At 42.9% G+C, this 21026-nt stretch overlaps 1 protein-coding gene across 2 annotated transcripts in view; it reads right to left on the reverse strand.

Moving 5' to 3' along the window:
• Positions 1–9596: 9596 nt before the first annotated feature.
• Positions 9597–21026, reverse strand: part of ABHD5 (abhydrolase domain containing 5, lysophosphatidic acid acyltransferase) — a 28164-nt gene continuing 16734 nt past the window's right edge. For both annotated transcript variants that reach the window (XM_066555726.1, XM_066555717.1), the window contains exons 4-7: positions 19620–19774; positions 15356–15467; positions 14636–14822; positions 9597–12680 (exon numbers count right to left, since the gene is read on the reverse strand). In XM_066555726.1, the coding sequence (XP_066411823.1) occupies positions 12591–12680; positions 14636–14822; positions 15356–15467; positions 19620–19774 (544 nt within the window). In that variant the 3' untranslated portion in view covers positions 9597–12590. The remainder of the gene's footprint in view (positions 12681–14635; positions 14823–15355; positions 15468–19619; positions 19775–21026) is intronic.

Consider the following 21026-nt stretch of genomic DNA (forward strand, 5'->3'; position numbering starts at 1 on the left):
CTGGGGCTGAGAAGTGCCACACCCATCCCTGTATGCTGGGTGTCTTGGGGTTCCACTCTCCCCCTGCCAGGCTGAAGCTGTGCAATGAGGGTGCTGTGCCAACATCCCAACCACCTTCCCACTCATCTGGAGCATGAGGCAAATGCTTCAGTGCCTCTGTGAGCAGCCACAGCTAGAAACCCCCGTGCCAGGTCAGCCTGGCAGTCCCTCGAGTCCAATCCCCTGCCTCCAGCAATGCCCAGTGCAGTACAGGCTCAGTGCCTTTGGGACCTCTGTGGGTTAGGGGCAGTGGCACACCAGCTGGCAGGCAGCCCTTGCTCATGCCCCCCTGACTCACCCCAAGTGCCATCAGGACAATCTGTGTGTGGGTTAATAGCAGTGCTGAAACAGTGATGGTTTTCCAGAGCCCGCCTGAGCTGACTCATAGAACACAGCTTTGCCAGAGATGGCAGGGGGATAGAAATCAGGGACCTGATGAGCTTCTCCCTCAAATATTTATTTATTTTGTGCACCATCTTCTCCTTCTGCCTGTTGGCAATGAGAAGAATTCATAAGTGATGGTAATAAATGCAGAATGACAGCTAATCTTAATTGACCAAGGTTCCCTCAAAAGACTGGGTCGTGCTGGATGTAATATGCTCTAAACGTAAAAATATAAGCCAGGAAATTACACTGGTGGTTTTACGTGTCTTTAGTCAAATGGGTTTTATGCTGCCAAGCAACAAAATCAAGGTGGGATCCATCTGTGAGGGGGATATTTTTTCCCCAAAAGAGGAACTCTGCAGTTCAGTGGCCTTTCATTGCTGCTCCATCCTGCCGCCTCTGCTTCCCAAATCTGCTAATTTGGGCTCCAAAGTGGCATCACTCAGTGGGGTTTTATTTTCTTCTGCCTAATCTATCTTCACCTTTCTGGGCATTCACCACATGCTCAGTGCAGCCACTGTGCTGAGACACCACTAAGATGTGCCTGACGGGACCCCCTGTATTTTGCTGATGACATTTTACCTTGGTGGGCGACTTATTTTCTCTCCAAATATAATGCACTGTGGACTGCTATTTTTTCCAGAAAACATTTTTTCTTCCCAGGAAGTGGGTATTGATAGCAAAATGCCCCCTTATGTTCCATCAACTCCAGCACATTTCTCTCAGAAACTAGTGCGGGAATACCTGGGGGATCTTTAGGGCTAGAGGGATCTTTGGGGCTAGGGGGATCTTTGGGGCTAGGGGGGAAGAGGAGGAGGCAGGCACAGCAATCCCTTCAGGACAGGCAGGCAGTGCTCAGAGAAGCCCAGGCAGATCTCTCCTCCAATCTGCAGGTATCCATTATTTTCCAGTGATCCAGGGAACCGGGGTTGCAGTGGCTGCTCCCACTCCTGCATTGGGCTTGCAGCACCACCTCACTCCCCAAATTACTTCGCTGCATGGAGGTGTCTGGAACACTGGGCTGGGACACATGAAGGATGAGGGCCAAAGGAGAGGGGAAGGTTAGGAAGGAAACCTAAAGACAACAGCATTTTTGCATCCTGCCAGGATGCTCCTGCTTGGGGTTTCTTTCCGCACTTCCCGTCTCGGGTAGGTCCCCTCCCCGCCTGTCATGCCAGCTCAGCTGGGTTCGTACTGCGGCACTTTCCTGAGAACATCCCAGAGACTTCAGAACCTCCTCCTCGTCCTGGCAGAATGACTTGCAGCTTTTCCGAAAACTGGCAAGCAGCCTCAGTGCTTTACCATGGGAAGAAGGTTAACTCCTTCCCTCCTTTTCTCCTTCCCTCCCCTTCCCCCCAGCCCGGCGCATCATCCTGCTGGTTTGCCTAGGAACTGGCTGTCAGGAACGACGGAGGAGGAAATAGTTTATTTTTAAGAGCATTTAGCCCTCACAGCTTCTTGGCTCGGGGTGTCAGGAGCGCAGCCTTGTCCCGACAGCCAGAGGTTTCATCCATCCGAGGCCACGAGATAAAATCCTTTGTGTGTGGTTTGTGAAAGGGGCGATTATTGAGGGTTTGGGGGTCTGCTGTTTGCAGGGTGTGGAACATTTAGAAGTGAGGACAAAAGCTTTATCCTTTAGGCACTGCAGGGAGGAGCTGGCAGCGGTTCAAAGGGTGCCCAGCCCCGAAGGAATATTTTAAAGTTTTCCTATTTTGTAGCTCTGCATAAGAGCAACCCGCAGCAACCGCGCAGCGGGACTCCTGCCTCCTTTTCCTAGCTTTGCCTTGGGCTTGCAGCGTCACCTTCTTCAAGAATACCTGTTTTCCTGGTTAATTTTCAAAAACATTACTTCTCCCCCCAACCCCCCAACCCCCACAGGAGGCTCTGCAGGTACATAAACCATTGGAGTTCAATGCACTGCAGCTGCAAACCCAGCTAAACACTGGCTCCCTGCTTTGTACCCAGGTGAAGCAGGACCTTGGGATGCTGCCTTCATCCCCCTCTGTCCATGGGCTTCTCTGTTCCCCACTCCCCCGGGCATCCCTGGTCCTGGACACTGCTTGGGTGGGAATAACCACCCTTTGCCCCTGTCAGGACGGTCAGGGTACACGTTGTGGGACAGGTGAGAGATGAGGAGAAGGAAGACCAAGAGACTGCCACAGCAAAGGGGTTCAGCCCAGGAAGAAAGACCTTAAACTTTTTCCCCTTTTTCAGATTTAGTTTTCACTCTTGCAATGTCAAGATTTCAGATTATTGGGAGACAAATTTAAAATAGATCTGAAAAGTAATTTAGAAACCTAAAAATAGCCTGTGAGCCTGTCTATCCAGTGACTGTAAAACCAGAAGGGAAGAAGAAGGAGAAAAATGACTGGGGGGCTAGGGGTGAAAAGGAATAAACAATTATGAGAGTGGGCAGCCATGACAGAGAGAAATCTCTCTTGCATGTGTTCCTGATCACTGGGATCTGGAGCTGGACAGGAAGCTATCTCTGCACACATTGAGAAAATGTGGCCAGCTATTTTGATATTAAAATTGAGAGATGCCATTTCATGTCACAGTGGACAGCCCTGTGTGCCTGCTCATTGCTTCACCCTCTGCACCCTGCCCCGGCTGGGGCACCCCCACTACCTGGGCCCCAGCAGGATGCCTGATCTTTCTTTCTTTCCCTGATAATGTTATGAAAAACACCATTTGCCCTGAAAGATTAACCAGATGTGGAGCTGGTGGGAATCAAACAGCAATGGGGAGTTTTCTTCAGCAGTTTTGGGAAACTGAGTAAACACAACTTGGCCAGTGATGGGGATTTGCTGTAGCAGGGTTGGACCTGGACCTGTAGCAGGGTTGGTCCTGGCGTGGTGAGCCAGGACCAGGGTGTCACCAGGACCAGGGTGCCACCAGGACCAGGGTGTCACCAGGAAATCCAGCCAAGAGCAAAAGCAGAGGAGGTTGAAGATAAGCAGCAATGTTTAAGCAAGGTGTCTGTGCCGAGGAAAAGCCACCCACAGCACAGGACTACAGTCCATGCTGCAGGAAGGACCAGAGGCAGCCAACATAACGCAGGCAGGGCTGGCTGCCCCAGGCAGAGCTGGAACAGGCTTCCTGCTCCCCCATGAGAAAGAAGCCCAGTGGGACCTGTGTACTCGACTGCCATCACAGCACCAGAGCCCCCAGGGGAGTGTGGCAGCCCAGGAGGGCATGAGGAGGGGGCAATGAGGGCTGCAGATGTTTCCTGCTTGCTGAACATGAGCTGCAGAGAGGATATAAATGTTGGTGCTGCGAGCTAAGCCTCGCCTCGTATCACGCCTTGCTTTTATAACCTCTTCTTTTTAATATCCTGTTGAGACAAACAGCCCGGGCAAGTGTGCTGGGGGGATCTGCCCAGCAGCTGAGAGTTTTAAAGGGTTTCATCTGAAAGGTGCTCTAAGAAATTCAGTATTTCAGGAAGTGCTGGGCTGCTAAATTGTTCCTATCCCAACACTGAGTCCCTCAGGAGCAACAGAGAGATGTGACCTGGCCACAGGGTCTGGCCAGGCACTTGGGTTCAGTGATAACAGACCATGGAGAGCAGATTGCAGCAGGACAGGGAGATGATATGACAAGTGCTGAGATGGTTGGTCCCAGGAGTAATAGGATGCCATGGACATCTCCCAGGTGATCTCCTCAAATGGGACATTACAATGCTTTTGTCTAGCAGCAGCTGGCACACATGGTGATGAATATAGGCGTTGGGTACATCAAACATGGCTTTGCATATGGTGACACTGCAGCCCACCATGAACCCGTGTCATAAGTGCACTCCTGGCTGCAGCAATGTCACCTCTCCTTCTGTATCTCCCATCAAACAAAGAGGTCACGTCGCTGCAGGTGTTTTTCCTTCCCCTCTCAGCATATATTCCTGCTTCCAGAGAGTGTTGTTAGATGTCCAAAAGCACATGGGGCTGAGGGCCACAAAGGGCAAGAGCCTCTGCTTTACTTACAGCCATGTCCCCTGATGACTGAGGCCTGGCACAGTTTTCCCCTTGAACTGTGAATCATGGCCTGTTTCTGTAGGCCTCGGGGAGGTGCTTCTGAGGCAGACGCATGACCATCCCTCATGCAGGCTGTCACCTTAATCCCACCTCCAACTGGAAAAAGGAACGCAGACAAGGGGGATAGCATGGGCCAAGGCGTCACCTCTTCTTGCACCATCAGCACCCAGCCTGGGGAAGGCAGGTGCCCAGTAGCACAGCTGTGGCCATGAATCCTCTGACCCATGGGGTGAACATTCAGCCTCACAGGTTTGCCCCAGCACCCCTTGGCATCCCAGCCAGCCCATGATCCTGCTGTAATAGGGCCAAATCCTGCTCCCTGCTATGGGCTGATCACCATCCTGAGTGGGGAAGCTGATGGAAGGAATCTCATCCTGCCCCAGCTCCCAGGGTCCCCCACCCTATCATTAAGGTCTAGTGAACCATCCCTTCCCCTCAGCAGGAGCTGGTGCAACCTCAGTTGCCCCAGTGAGGAACTGGGCTGCCTGGGAATGACCAGTGAGGAACTGGGCTGCCTGGGAATAACCAGTAGGAAGGAAAAATTCCTACTCCCAGTTATCCACACCAGGTTCTACTTTGGTGCCTGTCCCAGAAAAAGCCCCACTCTTTTAATGATACATAATTCAGACTACTCATTTCTGTCACTTCAGTGACAACCCATTTTTGCAGGGCATACTCAATTTTTTTTATTGCTTTCACCACGGGACAGCAGGCCCTGGGTGTTGGATTCCCATAGCCCATCTCCAGAGGGCGGTGCCACCCGGGGGATAGCGGGGTCTGTCCCCACCAGAGCTGCACAGACCTCAGTCCGGGTCGCTCTGTCCTAACAGTGACATGCAGTGGCGGCAGGCTGCAATGGAGGCTGGCGGTGTTCTTGTGATGGTGCCAGCCCCTGGCAGCCTTCTGCAGCCATACCTGCACTGTTTTTCACTGAAGGCTTTCCCAGGGCACGGCCAGCCAGGTGCTGCTGCATCTCCCGGAGAGAGAGGCGAGGCTGGCACAGAGCGGGGGTTCCTGTGGGGTCCATGCCCCGTGTCCCATTTCTGGGTGCCCCCAACACCTGCCTGTGGCGGAATGGATGGCAGGAGGGAGCTTGTCCCCTGCCCTCCATCCCTCTCTGCAGGCAGGCGGGGGAGCACCCACCCGGGCCTGGCACATACCCCTGCACTGCTCACCTGCTGCTGCTTGCAGATGAAGTATCTAATGTCTAAGCAGTCCCATTTAAACCCACAATCAAATTATAGAAACAAAATTAGAAGCCAGACTGGAGCCACTTTAAAAGTTGCCCCTTATTTAATAATTCTGTCGCAGCTATTTTTTCCTCTTATCACCATTTACTCTCATTCTGGGGCTCATCTGTAATAATAGAGGAGGTTCATTTGTGTTCCCCCTCCTCTTTCCAACGTCTAGCCTTTCTTTGTGGATTTAATTTCTGCCTTGTGAAAAGGCATTAGAATAAATAAAACAAAGATGCGGTACTACAGGGATCTGCATTAATGGGATGGCACCACACTCACCCTTCCACAACCGGCCCTTTCCCATATGACAGGCATGAATCGAACGGCTGGAATGCCTATTTCAGCCCTGCCCCATGCCTTTAGGTATATATCTATCAAGCGTGGAAGGCGAAATTGCAGCGCAGCTCTTTCTTTAAAAGCAGCGCCGTGCAGAAGCCGGAGCCCGCAGGAAGTGCCGGGGCGGTTTGGGAGCTCCGTGTCCCCTCTAGTGGGGTCTGCGGAGAACTGATGGAGCAAAGGTAGAAGAGAACCTCAGCCGATGGGGGAAAGCAGGGGACAGTGTCTCCCTCCCTCCCTGCTCCTGCCATCCCTGCTCCACGAGGCCAACAGTGCAGGCATGGAGATACTGGGGCGGTAGGGATGTGCAGCCCCAGCTGGGAGCTGGCTTGCACTGAAGGAGCTGAGGGAAATAATGTTGTAATAATTTACCTATCAATTAATGATGTGACTTGATGAAAGGTTGGATTCACTCACCTGGTTGGATTTTCATCTGTTTCCAGATATTGCTAGGATAAAAATAAATGCATTCATTTTCTCACTAACCCTCCAGCATTTTAGTTAAAAATATTTTTAGAACCCTCATAAAACAAATCTATAGCCATTCTACAACAGGCAAACACTACTGTGTGCTTAGCAGCTGCTGTCCCCCAAACTGCTGCTGAAATCTGCCTGTATTCAAGAAACCTCCAAAATAGTTTATGCATCATTTTGATGACAACTGCCCGTGACACACCTAAATTCTTATTTTGTGTGAACAAAGCATGGCCCTTAACTAATGTACTCAGGCAGGCTTTGCTGTCAGGATCCATGGCAGGTGTCACACAGCCTAGAAGCTTTTCAGGGAGATGCACAAAATCCCAGTGCAGCCCAATCCTGCCTGTGCAGAAGAGTTACCCATTGGCATGGGGACTGAGGCATGGGAGATCTCCATGAAGGTAATTCAGGCTGGATGCAGCTTTCAGGGTTCAGGAAATCTTAGATTACAACCCAACCCCTTCTGTGATTCTACAACTTTTGGCCAGGAAGATGCGTTCCTGACTGGGAACCTCCTGCACGGCCAGGCCTCTTGCTGAGCACAGGGAGGGGCTGCAAGCTAGGAAAGAGTCAGTGCCAGGGGATGAGCCAGCTGGCTTCTCACTTTCCTCTGTGCCTTACCTGCACCCACTGCTGCTCTGCCAAGTTCCTTTGCAGAAACAGCCACAGTGGCTTCAGCTGTGAGCAGGCTCATGCTGGTGGAATGCTTGGACAGAGGTGTTTAAGGGACTCAAAGGCTTCATCCTGCAGCTCAGGGAGCTGGAAACAGTGAAATAAATTGTGAGCTGGGGTTGTGCAGCAAGCAAATCTGACAGCAGCATGGTGCTCAGGCCCTGCAAGCTGGGAAACAAACCAGGGTCAAGTGCTGGATGGGAGATGATCCCACCACTCTCAGGAATCATCATGTGCTGGTCTTTCTTCCCCCATGCACGACCCCACTACCAGAGTCATCCTTCCACTGTGCTTGCAGGTTTTTTTCCTCAACTCTGTACTCACCAAAGCATCTACTGGGTTACTCATGAGGCAGAACTGGCCATGGCACATGACTGAACACAGGGGCTCAGTGTCCAGCAGGACAATCTCACTCCTGGCAGGCACCAAGAAGAACACAAACCTTGGGTAGACGTGAGTAATAATCTCCTTTTCAGAGGGGGTCTCTAGCTGGGGGATTTGCATGGATTGAGCTCTTCAGCCTCCATTTTAGGTTTGAGCTCTGAGTGTGAGAATCCTTAAATAAAGTCAAAGCAGAAAGGCAGGTGGGTATCAGGCAAGCATTTAACTATCACAACACTACAAAGGAAGTGACAGCCGCACCTCGCTCCATTCACAGCTCCAGTCATTTACACATCAAGTAGGTGAATTCGAGAGTGCAGAAATAGACCTGTAAATATATGGAGATCCTGCCTTTGCAGTAGTTCATTTTCAAAGCACATCTACTCCTTAGCATGCATTTGGGGTCACACTCCATTTTACAGCCCTGCCCCTTCCCAAAACTAACAGTTTCAGTTTGCGAGCTTTCCTCTGCAAGTGAAGCATAAAATGCAAGCAAACACCTAACTTGTACTGTTGTCACCACTTTCGTCTTGCTGCTAATTACTAATGCAAATTATGTACATATCTAAAAATGTCTTCAGTACATTCCTGCTACTTATGCTTCTTATTTTTAAAGTATATGTGGCAAATATTTCCATATTTTATCCTTCTGCATTCTACTACCCACATCCAAACCTTAATGTAGGATATCCCTGTGATCAAAAGCGACGAGGCAAACTGGAACAGAGCCACTCCTCTTGTAAAAGATGAATTTATGATCTTTAGTGACAAGTCTTGTTGTACATCTTGATTTTTCATCTTACCTCAGGCAGTCCAGTGACCCTCCCCCCCATCACATGCTTTGCCATCAGCTCACTTCTGATTTGTGAAATTCAGTTTCTCATGAGAGGTAATTCTTTTAAGGTTCCTGTCCAAGTACCAGTTGGAAGGAATGGTGTCCAGCTTGGGAAAAAGCACTTGCATTCCAAGGACAAGCTTTAGTCAAAGGAGGGATACCAAAACTTTGAAGTATCTAGTGTAGGTCCAAGCTTTCCAACCAGACTTCCCTCCAGCTGGCACTGCAGGTGTCCTCCTTACCTTGGAAAGCTCTGTTATTTGCACACCAGACACCCCAAACCTTTGCCTCACCATTTCCCTTATCCTCCTCCAGAGCTGACTAGCTCTTGAATGTTCCCACCCCAAAGCTCTTCTGCTGAATTTTGCTGTTTCCAGCTGCCTCACTTTTTTCTAGCTCTTACTGTTCCTTGTGCTGTAGGCTGTCATTCCAGCCATGTGCCTCTGCTCTCCACACTGGTCTGCCCTCTGCCCATCACCTGCCTGAAAACCTGAAGGCTCCATCCATTTCCACCTGCTGCCACTAACACCAGAAGGAAGTTTCTGCACACACCTGTGTCCTGGTTCTGATCTTACACGTCCCCCTAAAATGTGTCTCTCTTCAGCTCCTGTAGTGCCTCATCCTTTCACAAGTTTCCCTTGTATTTCCTACAAAACATAAATCCCTCGATGAAGGCTTTAAGGCAACATGGCTGTGCTGCCATGCTCAAAGATGGTTGATGGTCAAATGGCCAAAAGAGCCTAACAAAATTACAGATATGCCAAGGAGCCCCAAGAAATTACCCATCTGAAAGCACTTGACTGCGAGCCTTAAGATTCTGCAGGCTCACGTTTTAATGAAGGCTAACAAAACAGGCATTCCTGAAAATGTCTGCCCATACATTAATTCCAGATGTTTTTATTGCATTTAGTCTTGTTTTCATCCCACTGCAAAAGCTGAGTAACTGTGATCTGGAAGGACTGGGAATTTGAGGAACCACAATGACCACAGAAAGCATTTCAGGCAGAGACTGGCACACCAGTTCAGCACAAACAGTTGCAGCAACCTTAAAAAGCTAACTTTTAAAAAGAAAGGCCAGCATCGGTTTAATCCAAGGGAAACCACATGATGACATTTCTCTTGCTTGGACCCATTTTTCCAAGATCAACACATAAGAATTCACATTTTCCATTTCCATTTCACAATCAGATACAAACAGGGACTTCCTTGTGATGGTTGCAAACATTTTATTATAGAGTCTTATCAACAAGTTCTCCGAAAATCAGTTTTTCAGAACTAAAATCTAATCTGGCAAGGTTCAAAAAGTAACAAGATGAACTCAGCCATGTCAAACAAAATATTACTAAGTTACTTTAAATAAATTTTATCACAACAACCTCAGGAAGAGTATGTCCTGGAGATTTAGGCAGTTTATCTTGGATTTTTATTAATATTTTCGATTCTTTTTGTTATGCTCTAGCCTCTGGTACACAGCTGTCTTCATTTTGATGTTAGAATGGGATAGATCTTTGGGTGCCTCTATGCCTGTTATTCTTGTCTTATTTTATAGTGCTGTAACAAAACAGCATCATCAGCATTCAGTGCTCACCACAGGACATTTAAGCAACTGGTCACTGCACTGAAACAGAGCTCCTGGAGAAACTGAGATTATTTCCAAGCAGTAATTGCTCACAAAAGGTCTAGCTCCCAAGTCTTTTCAGCCATTCATTTTCTGTTCAGCACCTCCTATGACATTTATTAAAATAATTTGATCAGATTATGATGCACACAGTAGGACATTCCGAATTCCACCTTGACCTTCACAGTAGCATCTAATACCTCTGGAAGACAACACAGAATCTTTTCCTTATACATACAAACTACATTCTCAGCTTGCAGCTGCTTGTTGACAAACACTCACTAGCTTCAGTTAAATACAAGGAAACCTAAGAACATTGAGACATTTGAAAATAAGCATTAATGTATTTTTAATGTATTTTGGATAATTTACCTCAATTTACTAATAACTCTTGATTTCCAGGGCTTAATTGCACATAATTTTTAAAAAAGCAATATAATGTCATAACATTAATAAAACATAACATTAAAGATTTTTTTTATTGTGCAAAACATAAGCAGTAAGTCTTATTAGTACAATAAGGTGAAAAAGCAAGGTATATTTAAAACAATATTCACATCCAGTGTGCAATTTTTATCCCTACTTCCAACTTTTGATGCGGAATCTACAATTCCCATCAGTAAGTGCTATCTGAAAATTCCAATAATTTGTTTCACCTTTTATTATTTGGAGGAGACTCAAAATTTATTTTTTAATTAAATTTTTATGCACAACTAAAACAGCTGTTTAAGTTGATAAATAAAAAATAAGACACTGAAAAGGGTGAAAAATAACCAACACACTGAAGGCATCCACCTAAATGGTGGCATGACTGGTAATTTATAGCTTACATTAAAAAATGGAATTGATAATTGATAATTCTGATTTTATATTTTCAAGATTTTAGCAAATAACTCAAGATTTTGTTTTACAGTTCTGGCATCTGCTAATTGAAAAAGTAATTTAATTGAATATTTATTTTTAATTAAAATATTTATCTTGCTAGATATGAAGTGCTACCAGTCAAGGCAGTCACAACAACTGTTTGATGTTTACATAGCACCGTATAGATAAATATCTCCTTCAGTAAGAGAGACTATGTTCTGCTGGGGAACATAATCACATTATCTCCTGAATATTTTAGGTATCTTTGCCTTCCACATCATAAATATGTGCAGCGATTCCTTAATTTGATAAAAAATGCACATAATTCAAGCTTTAAGACGGTGCTATCATTAATTCAAATTCTCTTTGTATAAAAGTATCAAGAACTCTTCAGTAGTCAATTGAATATTCAAAAACAGATCAATAGTTTTATGTAAACTTGTTAAAAAACAAACCACCACATTATTTGGCTTTAAAGTGACAAAGTATTTTCTTAATATAATTTACTAGGCATGTGAAGTACTAACATCGAACTATAATTCAAAAAGTAGCAGAGACTGGACTATCTCTGATATTGAAATACTCAATTAAAATATACAAAGAATCTCCAAAACATGTAATTATAATTCATTACAGTGGTATTATTCATTCCAATAATAATCCTTCCTATAAGGAGGCTGAATGTTAAATAAAATACATTAAGCTGTTGTAGTTCCCAATTAGAGAACATCAATATTCTGCCTCTCCTTCAGCTCAAATTCACTAAAATATGGACTAGGCTTTCTACTGAAAGAAAATGGGAAATAGGCTCACTATCAGGTGGATATCTCCTAGCCCTAATCAAAATCTTATCAGCTTACCCACAACTGTTAGATTTAGACTAGTAACAAATCTTGCAGTAAAGTGTTAAAAATAGGTGGAGTAACTAACAAGCCATCTTCTGTATTTTAAATCACAGAAATCTGCACATCAAAATATTTATGGAAGCATGAGTGCTGGTGACATCATCGACTCTTACAAACGGAGTCTTCCGTAAAAGTTGCACAGATGGAAAAGGATGCCTTGAGATAAATGGAAATAAAATCCAACAGAAGATGGATTTTCCAATATTGAGCCTCAAATTCTTAAAAACTAACAAACATTTATTTCAGTGACAGACATTGCTCATTATTTTGGCCCCATCCCTTTCCCAAAATCAGTTTCATAAGCTGTTACCACTTCAATTAAAAAACAAACCCTCTTAAAATATTGTATATGTATGGAGTTCTGGGTTCCAAAAATAAAACACATATGCAGTTTCATATTCTTGCTATGAAACATCAGCTAAAAAGTACGAGCACTCATAAAGAAACCAAATTGCATTTGGTACGTTGTATCTCAATTGATACAGTTCTCCATGTTGGAGAATTCAGCATTTTTAGAGCTCAACATGTGCAAAGTTCAATTAATTTTGAAGAAAATTCCAGTTTCAAAAGTTACATGTAATTTTGTATCTGACAGGACAATTAAAAAAAAAAAAGCTGTACAAAGTTAGCTTCAAATCTCTTCATTACACCCAAAAATAGGCACTCAGTGGTTTAAGTGTGCAAATGGCTTCTTAGAAGAAACAGTGTGCAAGCAGAGCCTGTTCCATGAGCTCTGCATTCTTTAGTGATTTCCTAGAGAGTATTGCCATTAAATGCTATCTACGGTATGACTTTCTAAAGAACAGAGGACACTCAGTCCACAGAGTCACAGATGTCTTTCACTTTCTCGTTGAAGTCCTCAGGTTGATCGGCGTACACGTAATGACCCGCACCGAGGATAGCCTGGAGGATAAAGGTGAAGAAGCATGTCAGTATCACCAATATGTAATAAACAAATAAATACTGGGACAGGTGAAGAACCTGGCTTTTACACACTACCTAAGAGTTGGCATCATGCAACCTAAAAAATGCTCTAAACATAAGGAATACCAAAATATTCTTTCCTTGTAAAGAAACTTTCCTACACAGGAAAAGAAAGTAAAACCACTGCTTTTTCAACTGCTCACCTTGTTGAAAAAAAAGCCCCACTACTGAGGCATGAACAAGTCACTGCACAACAAATTTAGTAGTCTTGCATATCAAATTTCTGATGCATCTTGAGTCCCTTCACTCTCCACTCAAATAGCCTACTTCTAGAATTTGTTATTATCTGTAAAAATGCTATGAAGTAAACTGTCACCACTGTGTACAGCAAAGGTACTTGACCTCCTCTCTATTTTACAGTCAGTCCAGGACTAATCTTTAAAAAAAACCACCTATTTTCCCCTCCCCTCCTTAAAACACCCTCTCTTAATTCTCTAACTAAATGTCCTACAAGTATAGCTATGTTACTGTGTTAAAAACTCCCAGAAACTCAAAGTAAAAATTAGGAATAAATGCATGTAACAAAACCACAGAATTTCTGTATATTTTACCAAGCATGGCACTGCCAAATCCACATCTCTGTCTCATTAGAGCCCTTGCCCTCCCATGGGTTTTTGAGCATGCCTGCAATTTTACCACTCCAATTTACCTTTTAGAATCTGTATGTGGCTTGGCAAAATTTTAGCCTGGAATATAATACCATTTTCCACAGTTTCTTCTAAAAGTCCCTGACCAGAGTGGAAAAAATCTCCCTGAATGGTATAAGCTTATCCCAGCAATATATTGTACAATTTTTAACACTGACTTTCTGTTACAACTCCCTCTCTCTGGTTAAGCAGTTAAGTGACAATTTCAGTCTGGATGTCAACATTTATGAAATGTATCTGTGCTCTTTAACACACTTAAAACAGTTGGGTAACAATGTCTTTTCTCTGAGTTTACAGCTCTAAATCCAGCTGTATCAAGTTATAAAATTTTATTTGGGTGACTTGTTATAGTATATGATCAACATTACATACTGTACACTTCTGTCCAGATAGTTCCAGACATCAGTAACATCACAGCTGGTGTGCTCAAACATTTTATCACCTCACAGCATTTTAACATGTATGCATATTCAATTATCACAGCTGACTGATGTGAAGAATACTTTTGAATTAGTTTGTTTTTATAGAAATCAATGACAAAAAATGCAGTGTGCACATTCACATCAAGCTGTAAGTATGCATATTTTAAATGACAATATCATACCCCTAAACAAAAACATCTTAGGTAGTAAGACAACACTAACTGTTTTTTTAATGACTTAAAGAAAGATGCTCACAAGATCCTAAGCAGCAGGTACAAACTGCTCTCTTGTCAAAAGAAACAAATGTATTATATAGACAGATGAAGAGAGTTTATGAGAGCTTATCCACTATCTTATATATATATGGAAATAGTAGGACTGGTGTGGTTTGAAAAACAGTGACCACAATACCTACTTCTATTAGCGTGTTGTAGAACAAAATAAAGAATCACCTTGGCTTCTAGTGTTACAGCAAGTTTTGTTCTTAGCCTGGGGACTCAACACTTTTGTCTAGGTTTTCTCTGATGTAACGTTTGTTTTCTCTCTCTCTGTTACAGAAAACAGAACTTATTACCCCAGGCTCTAAATCAAAAGCAACACCATTTCCACAGCTGGTATGAAAGAACGGAGTAATAGAATAGTTTGGGTTGGAAAGGACCTTAAAGCTCATCTAGTTCCGACCCCATGGGCAGGGACACCTCCACACAGACCAGGTTGCTCAGGGCCCCATCCAACCTGGCCACATAGTTATGACTTAAAGAAATCCACACAAAAAACAAACAACTGCTTTAGAAGTCAAACTTACTATTGTCTTCACGTAGGAATTTGGTCTCAGAGACTGGATAGTGCTGCCAGAATTGCCATCTATACATGAACGTGCTCCATAGACCACTGTGATAGGAATGTCTTGATCCATTTGTGAAATCCGTTGCAGCATTGGCCTTTTTGCCCATCCATAAGGAATCGTCATGTTCTTGAAAGCTGTTTCACCACTTCAAGGCATTCAAAAGGGTAAAAGCAATTTCAATTGCCATTGGACCTGCTTTTCATCTAAAATGGAGTATCTGTGCCTTGTGGTAGCACACAGTATATGAGGTTGGGATTTTTTACAATTAAGAAAAGTAAGTTTAAAAGGTTTACATTTAATTTCCAACAGAAAGAGCCCATGTTTTTGCATGACTGAGTGGCAGCACTTAAAAGAATGAAAAGTCTTATTTTTCAAGTTTCTAAAGAAATTCTTTACACATTAAAATTCTCCAAAAATTATTAAATTAAATTAAATACACAAATTCCCACAGAATTAACACAAATTGAGAATAAATATAGAATTAGGATACTTTTTACATTTATCAGTATCTGGAATTCAGAAAAAGTGTAATGGTACTTTTTTCTTTAATATAATAAATGCCACAATTAAAAAAAAAAAATAGCATGCACACTGCTGCCATGGCCATTGGAGGGAGTAGCAGGCACTCAGTAAATGAACAACAGACTACAAAACATACACTGGGAAATTCATATTCACCTGGGTGACTGTACATTGCAGTGATAGATATATTCAGCCACAGTGTTATCATCAAACATTGATGAATATTTTCGCTTGAAATCTGGTCTTAAACGTTGAACAAGGCTTAATCCTGTTAAAACAGGAAACACTGTTAGAGGGGGAATATGTATAAATTATTTTATCAGATTGCCTAATGTTTTTCATTACAGCCCTGAGAACGCATCCCCTTGAAACTTGTGGCTTCTAAACCTGCATTTGGTTTTACCACTTGCATGTCTTAGGGAAACACGATGGAATTACACTTAATAGGAATGAAATATAAATACTACGAAGAATTTTATGCTGCTCCCCCCACCAAATACATATGGGGAATGTTTGAGTAGGGGCACTACAACAATAGAAGAAACCTACAATGGGGAGCAGCAAAAGGGCTAGGCAGTGTCTTTCTGTCACCAGTTTAGTCTCATATGATACCAATACATTCTCCTTGCTCTGGCAGCACTGGGTAGGTTAAATGCACTACACCTTTCAGGACTAGAAGGCACTGTTGAAAAAGCTGGGGTGGGGTGTTTTCTTCCTTAAGTCTGTCTCCTGCTCTTACAGAACACTCTGTTTCTGAAGCTAGTTCATCTAACTAGTGTGTTGTTAAAAGAACAGAAGCCTATGATGAAAAACAGGTGCAGAAATCTTAATATAAAGCACAACTACTGGTATAAATGAAAAGACTTAATGCTGAAAACTGTTGTCCTTATGGTCTCCTAACAAGCCAGTAGAGAAGTGGGTCTCTTCAGGGGCCAGTTCAGGCCTCCTAAACTTGAGTCTTTTCTGAATAATTTCTCTAAGGAAGAAGCCTCTTCTACATTGACTTGATGGATCTTTGGGACAAAAGCCTCACTACAAGGCTAATCTTAGTTTAAGAGTATTAGTCATCCCTAACGTCTGATGTAAACTTTTCCATTTGAAGTCATTACCCCTGTCCCATCACTACAGACCCTTGTAAGAAGTTGCTCTCCAGCTCCCTTGTAGGCCCCCAGTAGGTACCGGAAAGCTCCCACATGGTGTCCCCAAAGCTTTCTCTTATGAATCCCAACTCTTTCAGCTTTTCTTCAAAGGAGAGGTGCTCCAGCCTTCTTATCATCTTTATGTCCCTCCTCTTGACTATCTCCAAGGGGAATGTCTCCAACATTCTTATACTGGAGCCCCAGAGTTGGATGCAGTATTCCACATGGGGTCTCATGAGAGCAGAGTAGAAGAGGGGGAGAATTGCCTCCCTCAATCTACTGGCCACGCTGCTTTTGATGCAGCCCAGGATGTAGTTGGCTTTCTGGGCTGCAAGTACACATTGCTGGATCACTTTGGGCTTCTCATCAACCAACACCCCAGGTCTTTGTCCTCAGGGATGCTCTCCATCTATTCTCTGTTCAAAGGTGGTCAGGATTGCCCAGACCCAGGTTCAGAGCCTTTCACACAGCCTTGTTGAACTTCACAAGGTTGCCATGAGCCCGCCTCTCAAGGGGCCCTCTGGCCGGCATCTCTCCCCTACAGCTTGTTGTCCACACAGCTTGCTGCCATCAGCAGACTTGCTGAGGGCACACTCAATCCCACTGTTCACTCTTGCTGACAGAGGTGCATAACAACTGATCCCAACAGTGATATGTGAGGAACCATACTCATCACTGGTCTCCATGTGGACACTGAGCTGACTGAGTGTGACTATTTGTGGTTATGTTTCCCCTTTCCCAGACAGTAGGAACTTCATACTGCTGTTAATCTGTGCAATTATGATGATGTCACTTCTTCCCACCCAGTCCTGGGCAAAGGCCTGGTATTATTTATGCAGACCTTGTCACAGTGATCTATGTTTTCGTAACCTGGAGATTATTGCAACATGCCCTTACGCATGCTTTAAACAGATTTAGAAAATGAATACAGTGCAAGAGAAAATAATTCCCTTATGAAACAGTGATTTAACTTCCAAAGCAATGAAGATTTTGTAAAAATCTGGCAATTGGCTTTGCTCTATTTTCCCTATATAGAGTACAATTGCTGGACTTCTTTTTCTGTGTGTTTGGGTTTTTTGAATACAAGTGAACATAGCTGGCTTGAAATAAGAGTACTTGGAAAAAAGAAACTAATTCTGTGCCTTGTCCACCTGTCAGCATAGAGGCTATGCCACAAAATGTTACCCAATTTTAGAATTCACTTTCTGTTTTGGTAAGAAGTGCTTTGTCTGTGGGTCCAATTCCAAAACATTTTTCCCCTGGGAATTTACAAGGGAGAATGAAACAAGGATTCAAGGCAACTTGGAAAAATTCTGGAATTAAATCAGACTGTAAATCATTGTTGTAATATTTATTAAAGAAATTCTGAATTGTCTGGCTGATGTCTTCCACAGTGTCTATGAAAATACTGTAAGAAATTTTAACACTGAAGACACTGATTTCCACAAAAAGGGTGTGATCACACTGACATGTCTGGTGTGAGGAATTTTCAGGCATCCAGCTCTAGGAATGGAATTCAGAAATCCAACCTAAGCACCAAAGCCCCACCAAACTGTGAAACTCCTGGGTGAGTGTTCCAGTTAAGTGAAGAAAAACATGCAAATCAACTACCTGGAAACCACTCAAAGAAAAACATATCTGGATTCTGTCTCTCTTCCAGTTTTAAGTATTTGTCCATGGGACTGATTAAATATCCATGTGATACTATGGTGATATCCAATGAACTTACTCACATTTGAACTTATACCTTTGAATAAGAGCAATTGGCTTTAGAGTGAAGTTCAAACAACCAGGTCTGCCCATCAGCTTAAACATGTCTGCATGTGGAAGGAAACTGGGGATTGGTTCAGTGCCTTCATCAGGTTAGGTCTGATGTCTACTTGCAGCACAGTGTTTAGACCTACCCTTCTCTAAGAACTATGTTTCACCTGTCAAGAACTTAATTTGGTGATGGAAAACATTTTTACCAGTGCAGTGAGAAACAGATGAAGAATTTTTTACATGGCAACCTGTAAGCAAGACTAGGTGTGGGGACACCTTGCCAGGACAGAGTCTGCTTCTGCAGCAGAGTTTGACTTCACATATTGCTAAGGAAGACAATTTCAGCTTTGAATTTTCCCATGTGGATTGATTTATGCATGTTCTTGTTATTGGATAGAACACATTAAAACAGTGCATATCACTCAAATTTAATTTAATATTTTCCAGGTTGTTTTGTTAACCAAATTAGCATTTTACTTAAAAAAAAAATCTGTTTGTACAAAACATGTTGCTTGTCTGAAAAATGAAATTTGTCACACTATTGAAAAGAAACAAACAAACCAGCATATGCAGCATATTGAAATATATATTCTATAGAAATAGATTTAGGAAACAGATGTGGTTTAAATGTAAACAATGCCTAGAAATCTCACAAGTTTATCTTCAGACTGAATACAAAAATTATGAAGAGGTTAGTTAAATTATATTTGTGAGGGATCTTAAGGATATATTTTTCCAAGACTCTACAGAAGACAATTCAGTAGCACAGAGAGTAACAGACAGATAACCTCTTTCTCCTCTAGAAGGAATAGCTATAATGACTTTTAGATTTTATTACACTCTTCTCCCCATTCCCCAGATTAAATAAAACCAGTATTTTTGGTCAGCATTACCTAGCCCTAGTATTAGGGTATAGACAGTTTATCTACCATTCCATCAGAGCTGCTGAAGAAATGGAAATATGAACTGCCACCATAATGCAGGACACCAATGAGGCCCACAAGATTTCCTAGAGTAGTAAGAAAATGGCTAATGGAAAGAACCCAGTTTCAACTTCTTTAAACTCAGGCCAATTCTTGCATTTATGACAGACTGCCTTCTAATGTTAAGGGAATTTGGAAACCCCATTTGCTCATCAAACTGGAATTAGAAGTTTGATAAGCAAATTAGAACTGAAATGGACTGTGACCAGAGGCAACCAGAAAAAACCCTTTCATATTCACACCTCTTTGTCAGGGTTCCCCAACAGACACCTGCATAATCCAACTCACCATAACTGAAGCCTGTACAGATCATATAGAGTAGCTTGCTGTAGACTATTGTACTAGTAACTGTAATAGCAAGAGTTTGCCTTCTTTCCTAAAGAGTTCAAACTTTCTTCAACCTCTCCCACTTCCTCCTCCATCTCTTTCCTTCGTGGCTGATACAGACTTGCAAAAAACCTTATCATAATGCGTTGTCTGTTCCATGTTTATGCTTAACCAAAATAGAAATGGTATTTAAGAGTAGCTAAAACTCACCAAAGGGTCCTGCTATTCTTAGCCCAGCTAATGGATTAAATGGACTCAATATAGCTCCTAGTGCTTTGATCCAGATTGGAATTGGTCTTTCGTGCTCAGCATTGTCAGGCCTCTCTGGAAAACCCCATGGCTCCACTAAGATAAGATGCTTGACCCTGTTGGCAAAAAAGGTTCATGGGTTTAAAGTACAGTAGCTTTTCTTTAACTGAGCATGATGAAAATGTGCTCTCTGTTTTACAGAGACATACATACAGCCTACTTCAGTCCTTCTATCACAGAGGCTTATTACCTAGTTTCTGATTCATCAACCATTTTGATTTCAGTTACTAATTAGAGAGTGAATTACACCTAATCATATGTATGAACCAGAAACATGGAAGCATGTGTCACAAAGAGAAACTCAGTATATTACAGATACCCACCATCACAAACATTTGAGAGAAAGGATAGTCTTGTTTCTATCTTTAAAAATAGCCTAATCTAAATGATCAGTCAATATTATTTGCAGGAGCAGTTTAATTTGACAGGAAAGAGGATAATTGCATCTGTTTCATTAAAGTGAAGTTTCTAGAAGTCTAAGATCTCTGTTCAAAGAAGAGACACAATTTAACTGAAAAATCATCAAAGTAAAATTTCTTTTTCAGTAAAATTACTGAAAAAGGCAGTAAAACTAGCAGTAGTCTTCCAAATTCATTGATTTTAGATCATGAAAGAAAACATCAGAGAAGCAATTTGTAAAATTATTACTCAAAGGAATATCAGTACAGAAAGCATTGTAGAAGTCTCCAGCACATGCAACTATTGATCACTTCATGCTGTGGGTCCCCCTCAAGCAAAATTCTAATTCATCCTGGTAGATTAGAATTGTCTCTTTCCCTTTAATTGTCCCTTTTCTATTTAATCCCATAATAACACCTATTCTTACATGTCCTAGATGGTGGTGATTTCTGGGAAAAAGTGACTCTTAACTATAGTTCTCAATTTTAAGATGATATTCCATTTCAGCTTCCTCATTATCATTCTCTACAACTACCTGCCAGGAGGTTGTAGCAATGTGGGGGTTGGTCTCTTGTCCCAAGTAGCAAGCAATAGGACATGAGGAAACAGCCTCAAGGAGGTTTAGATTGGATATTAGGAAAAAAATTCTTCACTGAAAGGGCTGTCAAGCATTGAACAGGCTGTCTTGTTCAATCTGGTCTAGTGGGATGTGTCCCTGCCCAGGGCAGGGGGTTGGAACCAGGTAATCCTTTATGTCCCTTCTCACCTATAACATTTTATGATGCTATGCCCAAGGAAGTGATTGAGTACCCAGCTTTGGAGGTATTTCGATGTATGAATGCAGTGCTTAAGGACATGGGTTAGTGGTGCACTTGGAAGTGCTGGGTGAACAGTTGGACTAGATCCTAA

This window comes from Molothrus aeneus, chromosome 1 (assembly GCF_037042795.1).
Source record: "Molothrus aeneus isolate 106 chromosome 1, BPBGC_Maene_1.0, whole genome shotgun sequence".
Taxonomy (NCBI): Eukaryota; Metazoa; Chordata; class Aves; order Passeriformes; family Icteridae; genus Molothrus; species Molothrus aeneus.